At 34.9% G+C, this 22,964-nt stretch overlaps 1 protein-coding gene across 3 annotated transcripts in view; it reads right to left on the minus strand.

Moving 5' to 3' along the window:
* MYEF2 (myelin expression factor 2) overlaps positions 1-22,964 on the minus strand; it is a 46,286-nt gene extending 23,322 nt beyond the window's left edge. For all 3 annotated transcript variants that reach the window (XM_021714527.1, XM_021714528.1, XM_008062179.2), the window contains exons 1-9: positions 22,636-22,964; positions 14,072-14,280; positions 12,788-12,840; positions 11,571-11,578; positions 11,379-11,472; positions 4,988-5,179; positions 4,155-4,308; positions 3,582-3,631; positions 3,399-3,462 (exon numbers count right to left, since the gene is read on the minus strand). In XM_021714527.1, coding sequence (XP_021570202.1) covers positions 3,399-3,462; positions 3,582-3,631; positions 4,155-4,308; positions 4,988-5,179; positions 11,379-11,472; positions 11,571-11,578; positions 12,788-12,840; positions 14,072-14,280; positions 22,636-22,793 — 982 coding nt within the window. In that variant the 5' untranslated portion in view covers positions 22,794-22,964. The remainder of the gene's footprint in view (positions 1-3,398; positions 3,463-3,581; positions 3,632-4,154; positions 4,309-4,987; positions 5,180-11,378; positions 11,473-11,570; positions 11,579-12,787; positions 12,841-14,071; positions 14,281-22,635) is intronic.

Below are 22,964 nucleotides of genomic sequence, written 5' to 3' on the forward strand. Positions count from 1 at the left end.
CAAGTTCTCACTCATATAATGGACCTTGAACATCCAATGTAATACTATAAGAAAATGACTGATGGTACTGGGAAACTATGGAGGGGGGGATGGGATTAACAGTAGCAAATATCTGTCTGGGGATTGGAAAACACGTCTTATCAACAGGGTGCCTGAATGAAATGTAACTGTACACTTAACACTTAACTGTACCCCACAAAACCATAATAAAAAATATTGATTAATAAAAAAAACACTGAGCATATAATTCACTAGAAAAGTGATTAAAATTAAAGCATCTGAAGGTCACACTACTATTAAGAGAATAATTATAACTTCAAGCTTTACACAGACACATTAAAATAGCCAAGATAAATACTAAAGAAGCAAAAGAGGAGAAAAACAAATATTTGTTAAACATGGACAAATGGAATACAAAATAAGATAACGGAAATTAATCCAACTAGTCAATAAATGTGAATAGAATAAACTAAACTCTTTAAATTCATGGAAAAAAATTATCAAACTGATTTTTCAAAAATCTCAAGAAAAAATAGATATTAAAGGGAAACTTTACCAGATACATTCCTTAGTAAATGATAACACAAGCAGACAAAATTATCAGTAAGAATCTAAAACAACTTAAATGACTAATAACAAACGTTATTTAATGGACAAATATAGGACACTACATTAACCCAACATACGTGCAATACTTATAAAAAATTGCTATATGGTAGGTCTTCTATAACACAAATCCAAATTAATACCAAAGAACCCATTCATACAGACCACATTCTCTGACCATGCTGAAGTTAGATGAACACTAAAAAATAAATAAAATAAAAAATCCAGCCGGGCTCGGTGGCTCAGCCTGTAATCCCGTGCCTTTGGGAGGCTGAGGTGAGTGGATTGCCTGAGCCCGCGGGTTCGAGACCCACCTGGGCAGCGAGACCTCATCTCTACAATAAATCAAAAAATCAGCCAGGCATGGTAGCGTGCGCCTGTAATTCCGGCTACTCGGAAGGCTGAGGCGGAGGGATCGCGGAGCCCAGGAGGTCGAGGCTGCGGTGGCCGAGAGCGGCCACTGCACTGCACTCCAGTCTGGGCGACAGAGTGAGACTCCAACTCAAAAAAAAAAAAAAAAATTCCATACGTTTTGAAATTCAAAAATTGTATTTTTAAAAATGCACAGCTCAATAAGAAACCATAATGCCAATTTTTAAATACATTAAAAACTGAACCATAATAAAAATACTCCACAATAAAAAAGAAACCTGTGTGCTAACTTTATAGTCACAACTGCTTATGTTAGAGAGGCTACAAATTACTGAGGTAAGCATTAAACTTAAGGAGTTGAGACAAAAATAAGAGACTAAGCCCAATAATATAGAAAGAAAAAATAATAAAGCTAAGAGCAAAAGTTAAAGATACACAAAATAAAACTCAGCTATTTGAATACACTAATAAAATTGACAAATTTCTAGTTAAATTGACCAAAAAACAAGAAAGCCAGCCACTTAAATTTAAAAGAGAGAACTATAGATGTAGCAGAAACTTATGAGACAATTTATGCCAATAAACTTAAAAATGAGCAAAAATTTTTAAATCCTTAGAAAAACAGAAATTACCAAAATTGACTTAAAAAGCAATAGAAAACATGAACAATCAATAGTTTAAAATCTTCTTCAAAACAACAGATTAGGGCTGGAAGAGTTTTACATATAATGTCTAGCAAATATTAAGAGATGAGTCTAATTACAAAATAATCAGTATCTAATATATAAAAATTAGAATAACTTAAAAAAAACCCAGAAAATAGTATAAAATATGGTACCAGCAGTTAAAATGAAGAAACTAGAGCCATATCTATCAACATAAATAAATCTAAAAAACAATTTTAAACAAAAAACAGCAAGTTACATAAGAGTATATACAATATGATGTGACTCACACCAAATTTTAAATCCAGCAAAACAACTCTGTGTTTATGGATGCACAAATTTGCAATCAAAATATTAAATCCTAAATGATAAATACTGTAATTCCTGAGTTGTTTCCACTGCGTAAGATATAAGTTGAAAGATACAGGTAAGAAACAGGGGACCTTCCACTTCATCTGTAAAATTGTACTTTTTTTTTTTTTTTTTTTTGAGTTGGAGTCTCACTCTGTCGCCCAGACTGGAGTGCAGTGGCCACTCCCGGCCACAGCCTCAACCTGCTGGGCTCCGGCGATCCTTCTGCCTCGGCCTTCCAAGTAGCTGGAATTACAGGCATGTGCCACCACGCCCAGCTGACAGCTGATACTTTGATTTATTGTAGAGATGAGGTCTCGCTGCCCAGGTGGGTCTCGAACCCGCGGGCTCAGGCAATCCACTCACCTCAGCCTCCCAAAGGCGCGGGATTACAGGCTGTGCCACCAAGCCCGGCGAAATTGTACTTATTTTAAAGAAAAAAAAAAATCTACAACAAACATGACATATGACAACTATATGAATAATTTTATTTTTGTCTGTATATTTAAAGTATTTTATGATTTTTTAAAAAGCCTTTATTAATAACCAGAGATGGTGCAGTAAAATAGTAAAAACAATTATCTGAGGTGTATTGAATGCTTACACTGTGCTAGAATGGTTCCAAATGCTTTATGTGTAATACTTAATATTCATGCCAACCCCATTAAGTAGATACTATTATTACCATTTTTCAAATAAGTATATTATACCTGTTTTATAATCCTTTGGAAAAAATCTGGTAATACTAATCAATGTGCATACCTTGAGAACTGCAAATCTACTTCAGAATATCTATTCTAATAACAAAACAAAACCAAAGACCTGTATACAAACAGACATGTATTACTCTGCTGGTTATTAATGGAAATAAAAGTTAAAACACCTAAATTAAGGACCAATGAATTGGTTATAGAGCATCTATATGACATACTATTATTCTGCCAGTAAAAGAATTTATTATTTTACTGGAAAGAATTTTCAACATGGAAAGTGCTTATTATAGTCTAATGTTAAACAAACAAAAAAAAAAACAAAACTACTTATCTGGTAGTTTCAAACTATGCAAAAAAAATACATGCATAGAAGAAAAGGCTGGAAAAAATACACAAAAATGTTATAAATGAGGGTCACTTGTGGGTGGTAAAATTACAGGAATTTTTTCCTTCATGTGTATGAATTTACCAAATATTTTAGCATGTAACGCTTATGGTCAAGAAAAACTACCAAAAAAAAAAAAAGAAAACATTACATTTATGTCCTCAGCTATCCGAATCAATAGCAAAGTGTTTTTATAACTCCAAAGCGTGAACAACTTAGGATGAAGGCACAAAAAGTCTTTCTTAGCATATAATAAAACTGAAATAAAAAAAGCCTGTGTTGTTTTTAATAATAGCTTTTACTTACGCGGTAACTGTGGTGTTTTACTATCATGTGAACGGTACTCTTCATGAGGAACAGACTTGTCATCCTAATTGCAAAAAAGATTATTATATAGTTAACATAGTACCTATAAGAGCTGTAATGTAGAGAAGAACAGATGAAAGATTTGAAGAGGTTGGAGGGTTGATGTGATACATAGGAACTCACCATTTTTACATGCATAGGTCTATCAAATAAAAACTGCCCATTGAACATAGCTGTTGGTTCAGTCAAGGAAAGCCAGTTAAGACAACTATGAAACTATACAAGAACACAAACTAATTTTTAATAGAGTCCAACTACTGTAGATATTTAACATCTTTAATATTTATTGGTAATAGCCACTTCTATATACTCAAAAAATCTTCTATTCTTTGATATTATAGTTTTATTTTATAGATAAGATTTTTTATTTAGTCATTGAAAAAGAAAATTAACAAGGCTTTATTTAAAGCAACTGCATTAATATACAATGGATTACATAACTGTTAAAAGAATGTATACATACCATTAGCTGTGGAAGAAAGAGAGTAGAAAAAAATGTCTTACTAGCCCTGTACAATATGGTTAATTAAGCTTTAAGAGTGACTTTAGTACTTGGACATAGTAAAGGTTTTATGTGCTGGAGACTAAAGTTCAACATACATTCTAAGCCTGGCAACCTTAAATTCCACTACATCCACAAAGTGGTATCAAGCCTCTTCAACCTTATAAATTATGCTAAAATGTAAATTAGGATACAAATTGCTTGAACTGCTTCAATTGCTTGCTCAAAAGTGACAGTGCCCATTCCTCTGCTCTTGCCATCTTTGTCTTCTTTAATATCTGCCCGCTTTACAGTTCCAGCTATGCTGAACACTTCCTTTAGCTTCTTCCAACCAACTTTGAAGTCAAGCTTAACATAAAATTGTATAAAGTTATACACCTAATAAACCCCTCTTCCCATTTGTAAATACAAAAGAATCTTTTCTAAACCCTCAAAACCAAAAAACTATAATTCTTGTTCAACAGAACATCAATAATTTTAAAATTAAAAAACCTTAAGTTGTTTAAAATCAGTTAAGCTACATCTATGTTGTTCCTTATCCTTATCATATGAAATTTCCAAAATTGTCTACAGACTGCTCAAACCTGTTTTGTATATTTGAAAGTTGTACATCTACTTTTACCAAGAGAAATTCAGATTTTTAAAATATCATTGATTTCAAAAGCTCAGAACAAATGACAAACCAACTTCAACATGCATTTTCACAAATATAAAGACCACCAAAAAAAATCTATTTACCATTACAAACCACAACACTTATAATTAGAGTAAATAATTCCAAGAACTGTTTAAAAGTGTATAAATTCCAGTTTTCTATTAAAAAAAATCCAAATAGTTGTATTAAAATTCTAACCTTATGTATACAGATTTAAATTGAATTTGAATTTACAATAATTGTTTCACTTGCTTCAGTTAAAACTAAGCAGAAGGTTCTATACATCTATAACTTATTCATTCAATTAAGTAATCTAATGATTAGAACTAAGTATCTGAATTGACAGTATTTTAGACTAAAGTTTAAACTTACATTAGCAACAAAAATTGTGGAACCAAGTCTACCAGCTTGCAAATTACTGATAACTTCAGAAGGAATGTTTGGATTATTGAGAATCGAAGGTGGTAAATTCATCAACCCTGATCCCATATCAGGGACGTGTCCTCCTGGAAATGATCCTCCTGTTCGTTGCAATGCCCTACGAGCATTTTCTCCATCAGGATCCTACAACACATGTTGGATACTAAATACATCAGTAAATCTATGTAATTAAAACAACAACTTCAAATTCTATTGTAGCTATTCCATCTGGCTCAAATTATTGACCCTCTTGAAGAGTGAGGTTTTTTTTCTCATGCAGAGAACTGAGTCCCATTAAAAAAAAAAAAAAAACCTGTAGATAGACAAAAGATTTCAGTCTCCAAGGATGTTAGTTAAATACCTCTTTCCAATCACCATAGTCACCTAAGAACTTGAAATTAGTTTAATTTTGCCCTCACACTAGTGTACAAGTACATACACATAACTCAAAGAGAAGCAAAGTACTCACTGTTATTCTTTTCTTTCCAAAATGCAGTAATGGTGAACTCTCACCACTGGATGCCAAGAGAAGGCCAAATTCAGATTAATTCAAAGCTTTTCAATAGTGGAACAGATGTTATAAAACTCAGGAATATTGGGGTAGAGGAGGACCAATTGTAATCTGTTCATTTCACTGCTAAACAAAATACTATTATCTGCCTTCCAACCTCTCACCTTCCTCAACAATGATCATGATTTGAGATGGGGACAGGAGAGAGACAAATGAAAGTTAAGTGTCTAAGTGAAGAATTATATTATCATTGTTTTTTGTTAGGTTCACTAATTTTATAAGAAAAGTACCCTTACCATTAAGCAAAACAAAGAGCAGATTTAAATGTACTTCTCAGTCATCCCACTAAGTGGAATGCAAAAAAACAAAAGTAAATATACAAAAATCACATCAAAATATTAATTATCATCTGCAATGCCAAACAATTATGCTAAAGGTAATCATCAACTCTATCTGCTGGCCTCAGTCTAGGAACACAGCACTACTAATAAGAAAGTTGGATGACTTTAATAAATTCTCTAGGGCAGCTGAGAGAATAAAAGGTGAAAATGTGACTATAAGAATACAGACACGGAAGGAACATTGGAGCCTAGCAGGTCAACCCTGGAGTGGCCATGAGTGTGCCACTGCACCCCAGTTTGAGCGACAGAGTGAGACTCCAACTCAAAAAAAAAAAAAAGAATACAGACAATTCTAGCTTCCAACTTATTTCTTCACTATGAAGAAATAAAAAGGATTACAAAAGTCAAGAAAGAAATGTTATCAAAAAACACCTTAAAACATTTAAGGTAATAAATAAAAAATCCTTCAGGTCTGAGGATTCAAAAACTGATATAAATACAAAATTCAGAATAGAGGTTCCCTATGAGAAGGACAACATAGAGAAGATGCATCTTGAACTATTGAGACATTTAGGCTGCATTATAACATTAACAAAACACACTGCTATGTTTCTTTCTTTTATGTATAAGACAAATATATACACACACAATACATGCACATTATATACATATATAATATATAAAACATAAAGTTTATATTTTTAAAATCACCTACTATATAACATGGTTCTTATTCCGCTTTCCCCTTGCTGTCAGCTTACTGGTCAATGCTATTGCTTTTAGAGGATCTATAATACACTTACAACTGTTACTGATCCCATTTAAATAAGTGAAAAACTGTAATGTTCAAATATATTAAGGAATACTGGAAAAACACTTTCCTTAGACTTCCATCTCAGTAGTAGTTCTAAGCATTCATCCCAGCCACCCACCTGTAAATCAGATATACCCAAGAAAGGGTCAGCCTTTAGCAATGTTAATCAAAAAAATCCAATTGAATATATCCCTCATCATTTAGCTAGGCCAAATTTTAGCATGTTTAAAATGGAGGTATCCTCTATAAACATGAACCATATAACTCTATTCAAGGGTCTGTGAAATATTACTGAGGATCTACACTGTGCTGAAAACTTAATGCAGTAACATGGCCTTGGCCTTTAGCAACCAATAAACCGTTTTTTGTTTGGTTTTTTCCCCCAATTAAAAAAAAATCTGAGAATCTATAATACTTGTCCTTTGGAGAGAAATAAGAAACATAAAACAACAAATTATTTAGGTATGAAAATATTTCTGAAGCACTAGTCCTGGTTTATGCATAAAAAACACCAAATAAATGGCTGGCACAAATCACAATAGTCAAAACTCTCTCTACTAATTTTATATGTCTCCATCAAAAAAATTTTAATAATAATAACCCCCAGACTCAAACAGGATTAGAAGAATTTGAAAGCTAACTCAAAAAGACTTGGGAGAGATATATATGTTGGTAGCGGGGTCTTTAATTTAAGCTATTATTACCTAATATTCAGTAACAAGAGACCAAAACCCTTGGACAGGAATAACAATGATCATTGTTATTATAGCTAACATTTGTTATGTATTTGGAATATTTTGAGCACTGTGCTAAGTCTTTATATAATAATATCACAAGTACAATAAATAGCTAACATTACTTAAATGGTTTATATATGTTAACTCTTTGAGTCCTTGTAACACTATGAGGTACATTCTAGTATTATTTCCATTTTAGTAATAAAGAAACACAGAAAGACAGAAGCTAAGTAATTTGCCCTGAGTCACACAAGTTTTATGATATTAAAGCCTGAGTTATTTACCATGTACCTCATTTAATCCTCATAAAAATCCTATTAGGTAAATACAGACATGCTTTGTTTTACTGTGCCTTACATTATCGTGCTTCACAGATAGTGCATTTTTCACAAATTGAAGGTTTGTGATAACCCTGTGTCAAACAAGTCTATCAGAAGCATTTTCCAAAAGCATGTGCTCACTTCCTGTCTCTAAGTCACATTTGGGTAATTCATGTAATATCTCAACCTTTTTCATTATTATATCAATTGTGGTGATCTGTGATCAGTTATCTTTGGTGTTTTGGTTATTTGTGAGCACCACCAACTGTGCTCACATGAAACAGTGAACTTAATCAATAAATCTGTATGCTCTGACTGCTCCAAAAATCAGCCTTTCCCAGTCTACCTCTCCTTGGGTCTCCTCACTCCTGAGGACACAAGAATACTGAAATTAGGCCAAATAAGAGCCCTACAATGGCCTCTAAGTGTTTAAGTGAAAGGAAGAGTTGCACATCTCTCACTTCAAATCCAAAGCTCGAAATGATTTTTAAGCTTAGTTAAGGAAGGCATGTTAAAAGCTAAGATAAGCAAAAAGCAAGGCCTCCTGTGCCAGTTGATCAAGTTGTGAACGCAAAGAAAATGTTCTTGAAGAAAATAAAAGTGCTACTCCAGTGAACACATGAATGATAAGAAAGTAAAATAGCCTTATTGCTGACAAGGAGAAAGTTTTAGTGGCCTGGACAGAAGATTAAATCAGTCACAACATTCCCCTAAGCCAAAGCCTAACCCAGAGCAAGACTCTAACTCTTTTCAATTCTATGAAGGCTGAGAGAGGAGAGGAAGTTGGAAGCTAGAAGAGGTTGGTTCATGAAGTTTAAAGAAAGAAGCCATCTCCATAACATAACAGTACAAGGCTGAAGTACCAAGAGCTGACTAAAAACCTGCAGCAAGTTATCCAGATCTAGCTAAAATGGCTGATGAAGGTAGCTAAACTAAGCAACAGATTTTCAAAGCAGATGAAATAGCCTTCTATTGGAAGATGATGCCAAGTAGAATTTTCAAAGCTAGAGAGGAGAAGTCAATGCCTGGCTTCAAAACTTCAAAGTATAGTCTAACTCTTTTACTAGGGGCTAATGCAGTTGGCGACTTGAGTTAAAGCCAATGCTCACTTAACATTCTGAAAAATCCTGGGCCTTTAACAACTATGCTAAATCTAATCTGCATGTGCCCTATAAATAGAATTAAACCTATGGGTAACAGCACATCTGCTTACAGAATGTAAGTCCACCATTTAGACCCACTGCTCAGGAAAAAAAAAGATTCCTTTCAAACTATTACTGCTCATTGACAATGCTCCTTGTCAACTAAGAGCTCTGATGGAGATGTGTAGGGAGATTACAGTTGTTTTCATGCCTACTATAACAACATCCATTCTGCAGCCTATGAATCAAGGAATACTCCTGACTTTCAAGTCTTGCTATTTAAGAAACACATTTTGAGCCGGGCTCAGTGGCTCAGCTTGTAATCCCACGCCTTTGGGAGGCTGAGGTGAGTGGATTGCCTGAGCCCACGGGTTCGAGACCCGCCTGGGCAGCGAGACCTCATCTCTACAATAAATCAAAAAATCAGCGGGGTGTGGTAGCGCACGCCTGTAGTTCCAGCTACTTGGAAGGCTGAGGCAGAAGGATCGCCGGAGCCCAGCAGGTCAAGGCTGCGGTGGCCGGGAGCGGCCACTGCACTCCAATCTGGGCGACAGAATGAGACTCCAACTCAAAAAAAAAAAAAGAAACACATTTTGTAAGGCTATAGCTGCCATAGACAGCAATTCTTCTAATGAATCTGAGCAACAAAAACTGCAAACCTTCTGGAAAGAATTCACTATTCTAGATGCTATTAAGAACATTCGTGATTCATGAGATGAGATTAAAATATCAACATTAACAGGAGTTTAGAAGTAGATTCTAATTCTTCTGGATGACTTTGAGGGGTTCAAGACTCCGGTGGAGGAAGTAACTGCAGATGTGGTGTAAACAGCAAGAGAACTAGAATTCGAAGTGAAGCCTGAAGATGTGACTGAATTGCTGAAGTCTCATGATGAAACTTGGAAGAATGAGGAGTTGCTTCTTATGAATGAGCAAAGAAAGTGGTTTCTTGAGATGGAATCTATTCCTGGTGAAGATGCTGAGAACATTACTAAATAACAACAAAGGATTTAGAATATTACATAAACTTAGATAAGGTCGTGGCAGAGTTTGAGGACTGATGCCAATTCTGAAAGAATTGTATGAAAGTATTTTGGGTAAAATACTATCCAGCAGTATCACATATTACAGAGAAATATTTCATGAAAGAGTCAGTCAAAATGGCAAATATCACTGTTGTCTTATTTTAAGAAATTGCTACAGCCACCCCAATCTTCAACAGCCACCACCCTGATCAGTCACCAACCATCAATATTGAGGCAAAACTCTCCAAAGATTATAATGAAGGTTCAGATGATATTAACATTTTTAGCAATAAAGTATTTTTTAAACTAAGGTATGTACATTGTAGTTTTAGACATAATGCTCTCACACACTTAACAGACTACAATATGTATAAACATAACTTTTATGTTCACTAAGAAACTAAAAAATTTGTATGACTCACTTTATTGCTATATTCCCTTTATTGCAAAAATTGAACCTGCAATGTTTGAACCTGTGGTCTGGAATGGAACCTGCAATATCTCCAAGTTATGCCTATTTCATCAGTAGTACTATAATTACTGAAGTTTAAAGAAGTTAAATAACATGCCTAGTCACCCAGCTAGAAAAATCACTACTATATATAAACACCAAGGATGACCGATAGTATTGCTCTACAACCGATGAGGATCTTCAGGGTCCTGAAGTTATACCATCTATCTCTTTAACACAGACTTTAGCAAGAATATGTGCATAACTGGTCTGTAGTGAAACTACTATTAATAGGATAAAATTAAGAATATGAGTCCGTGAAAATGAGTGCTATTCAAACTAATTATCCCCAAGGTCAGTAAGACCTAACAGTAAATAATCTTTTCATGTATATTCTGATCATTTTTTTGCCAACATATTCTGATCATTATTTACACTGCTAAAATTTCATACAAAGAGAATGTTTCCATTTTAGTGGTGTCTAGGTTCTAATTACAAATTTCACTTAAATTTTTTCTTAAATTTTTAATTTTTCTTAAATTTTAATATGGTTACAGTTTCCAAGTTAATTTTGTTAAAAGTATTAACTTTTAAAAAAAGTATTCAAATCCATAAGATACGAACATTATTAAGCAACTTTCATCAACTACAAGAATATTATACTTCTGAAATTAAATTAACACAATCTAAAAATTGAAAATGTCTGTAGCAAAGCCAGCACCTGAAGTGTATCATCTTTAAATTTCTGGGTCCTGAATTTTTTTTTCAGTTATGCACCTTTGTTTATAATAACTTGAAATAAACCAAATATATAGGCTAACTGCTTAAAAGCAAATAGAAAATCATGTACAAGTAAAATTATCATCAATATACAACACTTTAATAGGCATCTATGCTTTAAAAAAAAGTTGTAGTCAGACAAATACATTACCAATAAAGAAAATTAAAAGAAAGCATATCCTTATAGTCAAATGTTTAAATTCCAAATACAAGAAATCTTACCTCTTTAATATTCAGTGGTCTTCCACTAAGATCATATTTGTTCATAGTTTCTAGTGCTTTCTTTACAAATTCTTCATCTTTGAATTCAACCACACTTAATGGGGGGAAAATATATAGAAAATGTTTATGTACTAATTTTTTTCCAATCAGAAGTTCAATTTGACTTAAGATATATAAAGAAAAATTTCTTACCCACAACCCTATATCCAGGTAGATTCATCAAAATATGAAAAAGAAAAAAAGTTTTAGATCAGTAGATGAAATTAAAGGTAGATTCTAACATTTCTTTCACCAAAAGTAATCAATAACACAGTACAATCACTTTTCATCTTTTATACCTCCAAAACATAACAGGCAAGTGATCACAAATTTTCTGTAAATTTTTAACTCTATTTCAGAGAGTAGAATCTAGTATTTAACAAGCTTGGAATACAGTTTTTACTTTTAGATGACTTTTCTTTAGGTTAAAACTAATGTCACTGCACAAATTCAATCAACAGTAGTTCAAGGAAATAACTGAAGGCTCCAATACCTACCCTTACACAATTACAAATATTTTTAAAAGATGAATTATATAAAATTAATTTTTCAATCTATTAAAATCAAAATGACAAAGATTAATTTCATTTTTAACAAAGGTCTCCATTAGATTAAAACTGGTTGCACACAAGTTAATAGCACCCAGCTATATTTAAAAAAAATCACCTGTGCTAAATAAATTAATTTGCAGAATTATTTTTAAAAATAATTCCCAGTGCTTACTGTTCAAAGTGCCATTTGAATGTGATGACGTTTTTATTTCTCATGCATCCAACTGTTTTTTGTTAATGTAATTAAACACTGTTATGAGGTTTCCATTCTTCAGTATATTGCATTCTTGTTGCTAAAAATCAAAATCTACTATCAACCAATTAATTCCTTCGATGTCAGTATAATCATAAATGTCATTCATACCAATTGGTCAGAGCACTGCCTCTTATGTAATCCTGCAGTCTACCAAATAAAGCTGTGTAAAAGTTTCAAAAATACATTCTGAATTAACACCTTTACTATAGGCCTCTCAAAACTCAGAAAGTATTATCAGTTCAGTGACTTTTAAAATATCCTTGAAGACATCAAAATACAACAAAAAAAAAATCCCATATTAAAATTTGATTGGCTAAGAAGCATTACCTTACAGCATTAGAAAAGTGAATGCCCTTTACGAGCATTTACAAAACCCATCCCTTCCAGGCAGCTAGTTTGGTTTGTATAAGTGTCAGACTTGCTAGTAGAAAGCCTCAAATCTTGCATAATAAAGTAAAACAAAATGAAACTTAAGTTTCCAAAAACTGGTACAAGTATTATACAAAAAGTAAACTGCTGAGGAACTTGTAAACCTCAAGCAGATTATTGCCCACAGCACTTACCCTTGATTTTCCTTCCGCATCCTTAAAGAGCTCCACGTATGTAACCTCACCAACTACATAAGACATACAAAAGGAAGATACCAAGAAACAATACATTTAAACACCAATATCTTGCTTTACTGCACACCTGTGCACAACTCTACAGAGAAGCACCTATTATTCACCAACAATCAAAACCAGACCAACATACCTCCTATCAATAGCTATGTAAATTTAACTGATTTTCAGAAATGTACATCATCCACATTCTCTAAAAAAACTAACAACCATATTAACCTAATTCATACTACAGATCATATTTTGGCCAGCATGATATAGTTGGTGAACAAATGCACATATACATAACAAATGGTCCCTTAGCCTATCATATTAAAAAACATCAACATTAGCACTTTTCAAATAACTTTGGTCAGCCTACACACAACAGCTGTTTTAAGGTGACTTTCTACCTGAATGTCTTCAATCATGTTTGCCATCAGTAAGCTAAATTTACAAGTCATGCTTCACAGCAAGCCACACACTTTCTAAATAAAGTCAATGAATAAAACCAATCAAATAGTTGTCACCTTACAACAGATACACCAATGCAAATTTGTTTAAAATTTATTAGAAGAAATCAGCCTCAAAGCCAAGTACATAATTTGCAGGACTGTTGAAACTCAAGTTTTCAAGAGATAACAAAACTAACTTTTACAAGATCAAGTATTAAATTATTTTTCCCCAAAGTCAACCATGTATATAAGATGAAGGTTTTCAGATTATTCTGAAAACAAAACTGCAACAGCAGTAATGCAATTTTAATATAGAACTGCAAAGACAGCATCATGGCAGTCATGACAATGCAAACAAAATAAATTCCACAGCCAGATTCCAGACTCCACCAAGATAATAACAAAACAGCTTTTGGAAAAAAATTAATCAGACCTTATTATTCATACTTTAACACGCTAAATGTATTGCTTAACTAATTCAATAGTCCTTTAAAAATCTATAAAAACTTCAACTAGACAAAGCAATCACGTTAACAAAATTCTTGGTGGCATGCATATGTTGGCTCACTACTATCCCACTAAAATGGCAAAAAGAAAAATACTTCATTTATCCATACTACCTTATAATGAAATTGTGTCAAGTGAAAGAAGAGGACAAGATTAAATCACATGTCAAGAAATAAAAATCAATTTTTTGAGTCTGTGTGGCTCAGAGGAATAAAAATGTTTGCTTAGTTCCCTTCCCTTTCTATATGAAGATTATCCAATGGTGGGTTATTTCAGAAATAGTTACCTTTTTCTCTCATTAGATCTTTAATAGCTTGCCATTTCATGTCATATGGGATGTTGCTAATAAAAACTCTGTTACGATTTGGACCCTTCTTTTCTCCAGTGCCCGAATTCTTGTCTTTTGAATAAGGATGAAATCTATTGGCCTTCTTATTTCCTGTAGACTTTTCTTTTAAGTCAGATTTCTCTTCTTTTGCTGATTCATCATTCTCCCTATGAATTTAAAAGAACAAACACACAAAAGCCCTCAGTTGTGATTCTAAGAATGGAAGTTTATATTTAATAAGTATTTCATATTTATCACTTCACAAAACTCTTCACTGAGTCAGACTTCAGCAAAGTAGCTGGAGAGTCAGTCTGACAGCTTTGAAATTACCCAATGCCATTTCAAAGCAAGGGTTTGTGACTTATTACCAAAATTCTCATTTAACAGTCCTCAATTTTTTTCCATGCTAAATAGTTGACAGTGTCCAAACAATCACCTAGTTTTTCCCATCGCACTACTCAATAAATGTTATTAGAGACTGGGTTTGGTAGAAACAGGTGATTTTACTTCTATAGTATGTAAAACTGCTAGGCTTCCTTCAAGACTCCAAAAAACAACTAATTTACAAAATGACACCCTGAAAAAATTCATTTCTTTTTTCTTTTTTTTTTTTGAGTTGGAGTCTCACTCTGTTGCCCAGACTGGAGTGCGGTGGCCGCTCCCGGCGATCCTTCCGCCTCAGCCTTCCAAGCAGCTGGAATTACAGGCATGCACTACCACACCCGGCTGATTTTTTGATTTTATTGTAGAGATGATGTCTTGCTGCCAAGGCAGGTCTCGAACCCGCGGGCTCAGGCAATCCACTCACCTCAGCCTCCCAAAGGCAAGGAATTACAGGCTGAGCCACCGAGCCCGGCAAAAAAATTCATTTCTTAAAGGTTAACAGTTTCTTCCCAAAATTTTATCCTCCCTTGCCTTAAAAAGCACATTTAAAATACAGAGCAATGCCTATATATCTAAATTATATCTTTAAACACATATAAAGCTGTCAAATATTTTTATTCCTAATTTTTATCAACACAGAAAATCTATAAGGCAACCTAATATTCTATGTTTAACATCTTCTATGTTCTAAACTATAAACTAGGATATGGTACTTCATCAAATCAAGCAATTTTTATTAGTAACAGCACCTATAATGGGTAGATGGACTGGAGGAGAAAAGCAGTACTTAAATGCAACATAAGCCAAAACTGTTACAAATCTGCTTTCTAGTGAGGCCCTAATTGAAAAAAAAATTATAAGACTGTAGTTGTGGGGGGGGGAATGGGATTAACAGTAGCAAATATCTGTCTGGGGATGGGAAAACACCTCTTATCAACAGGGTGCCTGAATGAAACGTAATTGTACACCTAACCCTTGACTGTACCCCACAAAACCATAATAAAAAATATTGATTAATAAAAAAAAAAATAAAATAAAATAAAATAAAAAAGACTGTAGTCAGGCACAGTGGCTACGTCTGTAATACCAGCACTTTAGGAGGCTAAGGCAGGAGGACTGCTTGAACCTAGGAGTTTGAGACCAGCCTAAGCAACAGCGAGACTTCATCTCTACAAATATTTAAAAATTTAGCAAGGCATGGTGGTGCATGCCTGTAGTCCCAACTATTTGGGAGGCTGAGGCAGAAGGATCACCTGAGCTCAGAGTTCAAAGGTGCAGTGAGCAGTGATCATGCCACTGCACTCCAGCCTGGGAGACAGAGTGAGACCCCAACTCAAAAAAAACCAACAGAAGACTGTAATCACATTGCAATTATAGAACTATAAGATGCCATACATCAACCCTCCATAAACGTCTTAGACACTACTCTTCTATGCAAGTAATAACACAGTCATTAATACAGTACGTAAACTCAATGAGAACAAAAAGTATTTTTTAATATCGATGAGAACAAACACTATCTACTTTGGTGTCAGCGGCACTTAGAATGGTGACTGTATATAACATGTGATGGATGAGTAATAATTTTTTAATGATTGACCAGTCAATTAAAAACCCATACTCATCTGAACGGAGATGTTGCCACTATCTGCCAGAAAAGCTGCTAAAATAAGGGAAGAGACACTCAGGCCAAACTGGCTTCACCTTTTCAGACCCTGAGACGGACATCTTCACTATTAAACATATTCCCTCATCAAAAATACCTAAAAGGCTTTTCTCAACCATCCCATTCTAGAAAGTATCTACCTGTCTGAACAGAGAGGTACTTCTGAAAATGGCAGCAACCAGCCAACAAGACACAGAAGCCTTTTCTCTGGTTTCTGGGTACAGCAGATATAAAAACAAACACTTCCGTTTAATCCTCCAAAGGATCCATTTACATAATAGGCTTAGGTGGAATTCAATAAATGTTTGTAAAATAAGTACATCTCTGTTCAGGTTACTAGATATTTAATAATACTCCTGGCCCCTGCCTATTTTCTTCCTGGATGAAACCAATTTGTAAAAATTACACAAAGTTCTGAAGTACCACAATGTTCTATTCTTTACCTGAGTGGTGGGTTACATGGATGCTGTAAACATTTGTTTATAAAAACCTGATAATTCCATTAAAAACCAGTAATATTATATATAAATCTTCTTTAAAATATTTACTCAAAGGATGACCAGACAGCAATTTCTTCAAGTTTTCTCCAATTAGTAGCATCTTAAAAATACTGCTAAACTGTCCATCTACAGTGTATAAATTAAAATTATCTATGGAAGCCATATCAATTTAGAGACTAGAGGGATGATCTAATTATTAAGAAACTAGGCCATAATTACACAATTTCTAAACTATTTCTAAGTCATACATACACTGAAGAGAAAGTTAATTTTATGTGAAAACTCTTAAGGAAATGATGTTACATAATACAAAAATATTGGCACAATATCCATAATTCCATGTACTAATTCCCAATCTATCCACTTAGGCAACCACCTCCACAATGTACTTAAAATCAAGACACTAGAATAGTCACAAAAACGCTATTACTCTTAAAACTGAATTATGCCTATCCAAACTATAAAATAAATTTCTAGAAAATAAAATCAATATCCAACATCAAATTAAGTGACATGCCTTTAATGTGTGCTTTTAAAAGTATAATGGGATAGTATGAGTTTGAGTTACAAAATTAATCCCAATGTAGAGAAAAACTACCAGAATTTATTCATAGCAATAAATGCCTTCATGAAGAAAAAAGATCTTCAACAACCTAACTTTACACTTAAAAGAACTAGAAAAAAGAACAATCTAAGTCCAAAGTTAATAAATGGAAGAAAGTAACAATGATCATAACAAAAATCAGAGCAAAAACAACAGCAAAGATAAAATTAAGAGTTCCTCTTTGGAAAGATAAAATTAACAAAGATTAAGCTAGACTGACTAAGGAATAAAAAGAGAAGAATTAGAAACGAAAGACACATTACAATTGATACCATAGAAAGACAATCATTTTAAGAGGCTACTATTAACGATTATACAGCAACAAATTAGATAACTTAGAAGAAATGAATAAATTCCTAGAAACATACAACTTACCAAGACTGAATCATTAAGAAACAAAATTTAAGCAAACCAATGATGAGAAAGGAGATTGAATCACTAACCAAAAATCTCCAGACAAAACAGAAAAGTCCAGAAGCAATTAGGCAAGAAAAAGTCATAGAGCAATTAGGCTTTAAGAAAAAGAAAGAAGATAATTCTACCAAACAGGTAAGAATTAATACCAATCCTTCTCAAACTCTTCCAAAAAAGGAAAAAATGAGGGAACTCTTTCAAATCATTTCAAGCTCCTCCAAAAAGCTGGCAAAACCAAGAAACAAGCTCAATACAGTTATAGGCTATAAAAATCAACATTCAAAAATAAGTTGTGTTTCTATACACTAACAATGAATTATCTAAAAAAGAAATTAAGAATACAGTCTCATTTACAATAGCACTAAAAAGAATAAAATACCTAGGAATAAATTTAATCAAGGAAGTGAAAGATCTGTACACTGAAAACTATAAAATATCAACAAAAGAAATCGAAAATAATATAAATGAAAGATATATCATGTCCACGGATCAGAAGAATCAATACTGTCAAAACATTCATACTATCCAAATGACCTACAAATTCAATACACTCTCTACCAAAATTCCAATGGCATTTTTCACAGAAATAGAAAAAAAAAAATCATGAAATCCATACGAAACCACAAAAGGCCTTGAATAGTTAAAGAAATCCTGAACAAGAAGAATAAAGCTAAAGGTATCACACTTCCTGATTTCAAATTATATTACAAATCTATTGTGATCAAAACAGTATGGTAACAGCCTAAAAACAGATTCACTGGCCAATGGAACAGACTAGAAAATCAAAAAATATATCCACATGTATGATAAACCAATCTTTGACAAAGGCACCAAAAATATACAATGGGGAAAGAGTAGTCTCTTCAACAAATGGTAGATTTATTGGTTGACTGGTAGATTTCCACATAAAATGATATTGGATCTTTCAACACACAAAAATCAACCCAAAATGGATTAAGGACTTAAATATGACACCGGAAAAACTGTATAACTCCTTTAAGAAAACACAGGGGAAAAGCTCCATGATATTACTCTTGGCAATGATTATTTTTAGATATAACACCAAAAGCATAGACAACAAAAACAAGAATAAATTGAAACTAAGTCAAAGTAAAAAGTTTTTGCACAACAAAGAAAACAACTGAATGAAAAGGCAACCTAAGAAATGAGAGAAATATTTGCAAACCACATATCACAAAAGGGATTAATATCAAAATGTATAAGGAACACATACAACTCAACAACAAAAAAAGAAACAACCCAATCAAAAAATGTGAAAAGGACCTGAATAGGCATTTTACAAAGAAGATATACAAATGGGCAAAAGACATATGAAAAGGGACTCAACATCACTAATCATCAGGGAAATGCAACCCAAAACCACAATGAGATATCACTTCACACCTGTTAGGATGACTATTAACAAAAATTCAAAAAATAAGAAGTGTTGGTGAGAATGTGGAGAAAAGGAGAACTCGTACACTGCTGGTGAGAATATATATTGGTACAGTCATCGTGGAAAACAGTATAGCCGTTTCTCAAAAAATTAAAAACAGTACTACCATATGATCCAGCAATGCCATTTCTGGGTATATATATTCAAGGGAAATAAAATCACTATCTCAGAGATATCTGCACCCCCATGTTCACTAAAGCATTATTCACAATAATCAAGATATGGAAACAATCTAAGTGTTCACTAACAGATGAATGAATTAAAGAAAATGTGGTATAGGTATCTATAGTGAACACACACACACACACAGAGAGGAATATATTATTCAACCTTTAAAAATAAAGAAATCTTGTCATTTGCAGTAACATGAATAAAGATGGAGGACATTATGCTAAGTGAAATAAGCCAGACTAACAAAGACAAATGTGTCATCATCCTACTAATGTGTGGAATCTAAAAATGTAAAACTCACAGAGGCAGAGTAGAATGATGGTTACCAGAGATGTGGGGAGAGGGGGAATAGGAAGATGATACTCTAAGGGCACAAACCTTCAATTACAAATTCTTAAGTATTCTCAACACCCCCCCAAAAAAAGTTACTATGTTAATTAGCTTGATCGTAGTAATCACACTTCACAATGTGTTTGTAAAACAAAATATCACCTTAAATACACATAATTTTTGTCAACTATACCTTAGTAAACCTGGGGGAAAAAATTAAGCCCAGTTCCCATCTTTACTTCTAATACAATAGGAAGTTACTTTACTAGCAAACACTTCACCTTGTTCCAATGCTTAATATTTTATAACTAACCTAATATAACTCTAAACTCTCAATCTCCATAAACTCCAAGGCGCTACTTAATTCAACATGAAGTAATAACGTTATAAAAATACTGCTGTTTTCCCTCCTGTTAAGAAAAAAACAGAGCTAGTATACTATTTAGGCATAAAGGAAAAGATTAGATCTAGGGAAACGTATCTTAAATTTCTTGTCTATAATACTGAGTGACCTCTCACAGAAACAAAGATCCGAGTATCACATGTTCTCACTCATATAATGGACCTTGAACATCCAATGCAATAGTATAAGAAAATGACTGACGGTACTGGGAAACTATGGGGGGGAGGGGAATGGGATTAACAGTAGCAAATATCTGTCGGGGGATGGAAAAACACCTCTTATCAACAGGGTGCCTGAATGAAACGTAATTGTACACCTAACCCTTAACTGTACCCCACAAAACCATAATAAAAAATACTGATTAATAAAAAAAAAAAATTTCTTGTCTAAAGATGTAATCATGTGAACTAAATCCTGTGTATCTGAGTTTCATAATTATAAAAGTTAACTTCCACATTTCTTCAACAAACAGTTACTGAGCCTTTTAAATGGCCGTAAGGACACAAATATGAGTAAGACACAGTGGTCTCCCACTGTCAATGACTATGGGTTAGCCTCAGTAAAATCATTGCGATCCTGATGAGAAGCAGTATTCTGTTCAATTCTAAGCAATATACATCTTAGGGCAGTGGTAATTCATCGACAATGAATTCTTACAATTAAAAATATGGTAACAACTCAAGGTTTATATTGTTAACTGGTTCATAGGGACAAAAAAAGGCCTAGGTCCCTAGTTACTCAGGATGCGTGATCCATGTAGACCGTATGTCATATGTTCTTAAGGAATAGACAGTACAAAAAAAAAAATCCCTGGGTATATATATCCAAGGGAAATAAAATCACTATCTCAGAGATGTCTGCACCCCCATGGTGCCTCTACTCAATTTCTGGGAAAAGACAAGGGAGAGAGAGGAATTATAACCAATATGGAGAGAAAAAAAATCTGTATTTACGAGTAGCATGTCTTCATTTCTTCACCCTATATTTTCCTCTTCCTACATTAGAAAAGGATTCTTTCCCCATCTCTCCTCTCCCTCTTTTCAGTAAACCATGATGAGACTTTGAAAGGATTAGAGAATCTGATGGAGGTTTGTTCTGACACCAGCTTTAACCCATACCAAAACTAATCATACTCAGGAGTAGGGGAGCTTCTCTCTGTAATTCAAGGCTGTACTTTTTTATTCAGGAGAAAAGGTGGCATTTATGTCTATGTTTAGATATGAAGAAATAGCACAGATTTATCATTCCACTGTTTTTCCATTCTATTTTTAATGCCAAATCCCTGAAAGCCCACATTTTGGCAGACAAGGCAGAAAGCACTTCAACTCATTTTCTGGCTCCTCAGTTACTGAGGTGTACCACCATTCATCTAAAAACAAACTCCACTGAGTTCCAATTTCTTATACCTGCACTTCTATTCTGCCTAGAAGATGCTGCCTATCCTACTCAAACCCATGTGAGAGCAAGTATCATAGAGCTGGGGAAAATTACCCCATCTCATCTAGGATCAAACCCTATGCAGACTGGTCTAGGTCCTACAATACTGTTTCAAACATTTTTGCAAGGAGAGAAAAGTCAGAAAGACTTCCCCCTTCCCTATTTTAGCGTGAGCACGTTTACTGCTTTCTACTCAAGGGCATAACAGAGAACGAAAAACATGTTTTCACTAAATTATTAACATACTTTCAACTTCAGGTTTAAAGACCTTGACATATGAAAACAAGTGTTTAACTTCCTATCCCTTAATATGACAAAAACAAAGGGGAGCATAACATTTCCCTGTAACATCTCCTTATAACTAGAAATTATTAGGGAGTTGAGCCAACTAAATTCTTTGTAGGCACAGATGACAGCTGCAACCTTAAAAGTAGTGGATTTTCTCAATTAAAAAAGTCTCATATTACCATTAAACTAAAATTAAAACATCACACACAAAGTTTTCCTTAACTAACCTGCACAACTGACAAACACTACCAGATGGGTAAAGAAGCAAGCACATCGCACACCTCCCTTTCCAATGTACCTCTGGCCAATTCAAGGGTGACATAATGGATTCAGTCTAACAGCACGTTATTAAACTTCCTCTCGGTATGTATCAGTTTAAAAATGAACATACACTTTAGAAAACAACAACACACTCAAATTGCAGCGCTCAGAATGAGGCCAGGGATGGTCCTTTTAAATGCGTTGTCGGTGGTTAAAAGGAAATGTCCGATGATGTCATCCCTAGATACTCCCTAGTGATGAACACTAACTACAGGCCCTTAAAAGGGGGACCATTTTCGTGCAAACCGTGGCGGCCTCCAAGCTCTGCTCAAAGGTTCTCCGGCCGAAGCTGGGGGATAGGGGTGTCCCAGGCCTCGGGCTGAAAAGCGGGAGGAGCGCCGACCCCAGCCCTGGCTCCCGGGGTCGCAGGCAGACGGGGACGGGCCCGGAAGCAGCATGGCTGCACCTGCTCCTGGCACCAGCCGACCGCCCGGGGGCGGGCCAGGCCTGAGGGGATGCTGTCCCCCGTCGAGGCCCAGCCCGGCTTCTGGCGCCCCGGTCGACTCCCCGCCCCCACCTCGCCCCGTCCCCTGAGGAAAAGACAATACATTTTAACGCCATTGGAGCTGCTGCTGTGCTGCGGCTGCTTCTCCGCCTCCGGGGGGTGCGGTTCTCGCCGCGGCTCGCCCGGCGGCTCCGCGGGGTGCTGATGCGGGCTGTCGTCGCCAGTGGCCCCGGGCACCTCCGGCTTGTCGGCGTCCGCCATCGTGCCGCCTCTGCCTCCGCCGCGGCCGCCTGCGCTGAGGGGCTCCGAGCGCAACAATGGCGGCTGCTGGGGAAGCGGTAACGGATCCCGATTTGAAAAGGCCCCGAGCGCTCAGTTGCCCGGATCTCGCGAGAACCGGCCGAGACGGGGCGACTGGGAGAGGGTGTGTGC

Source organism: Carlito syrichta, unplaced genomic scaffold, assembly GCF_000164805.1.
Source record: "Carlito syrichta isolate Samal-C Ts95f unplaced genomic scaffold, Tarsius_syrichta-2.0.1 Scaffold305660, whole genome shotgun sequence".
In the NCBI taxonomy this organism is placed as follows: domain Eukaryota; kingdom Metazoa; phylum Chordata; class Mammalia; order Primates; family Tarsiidae; genus Carlito; species Carlito syrichta.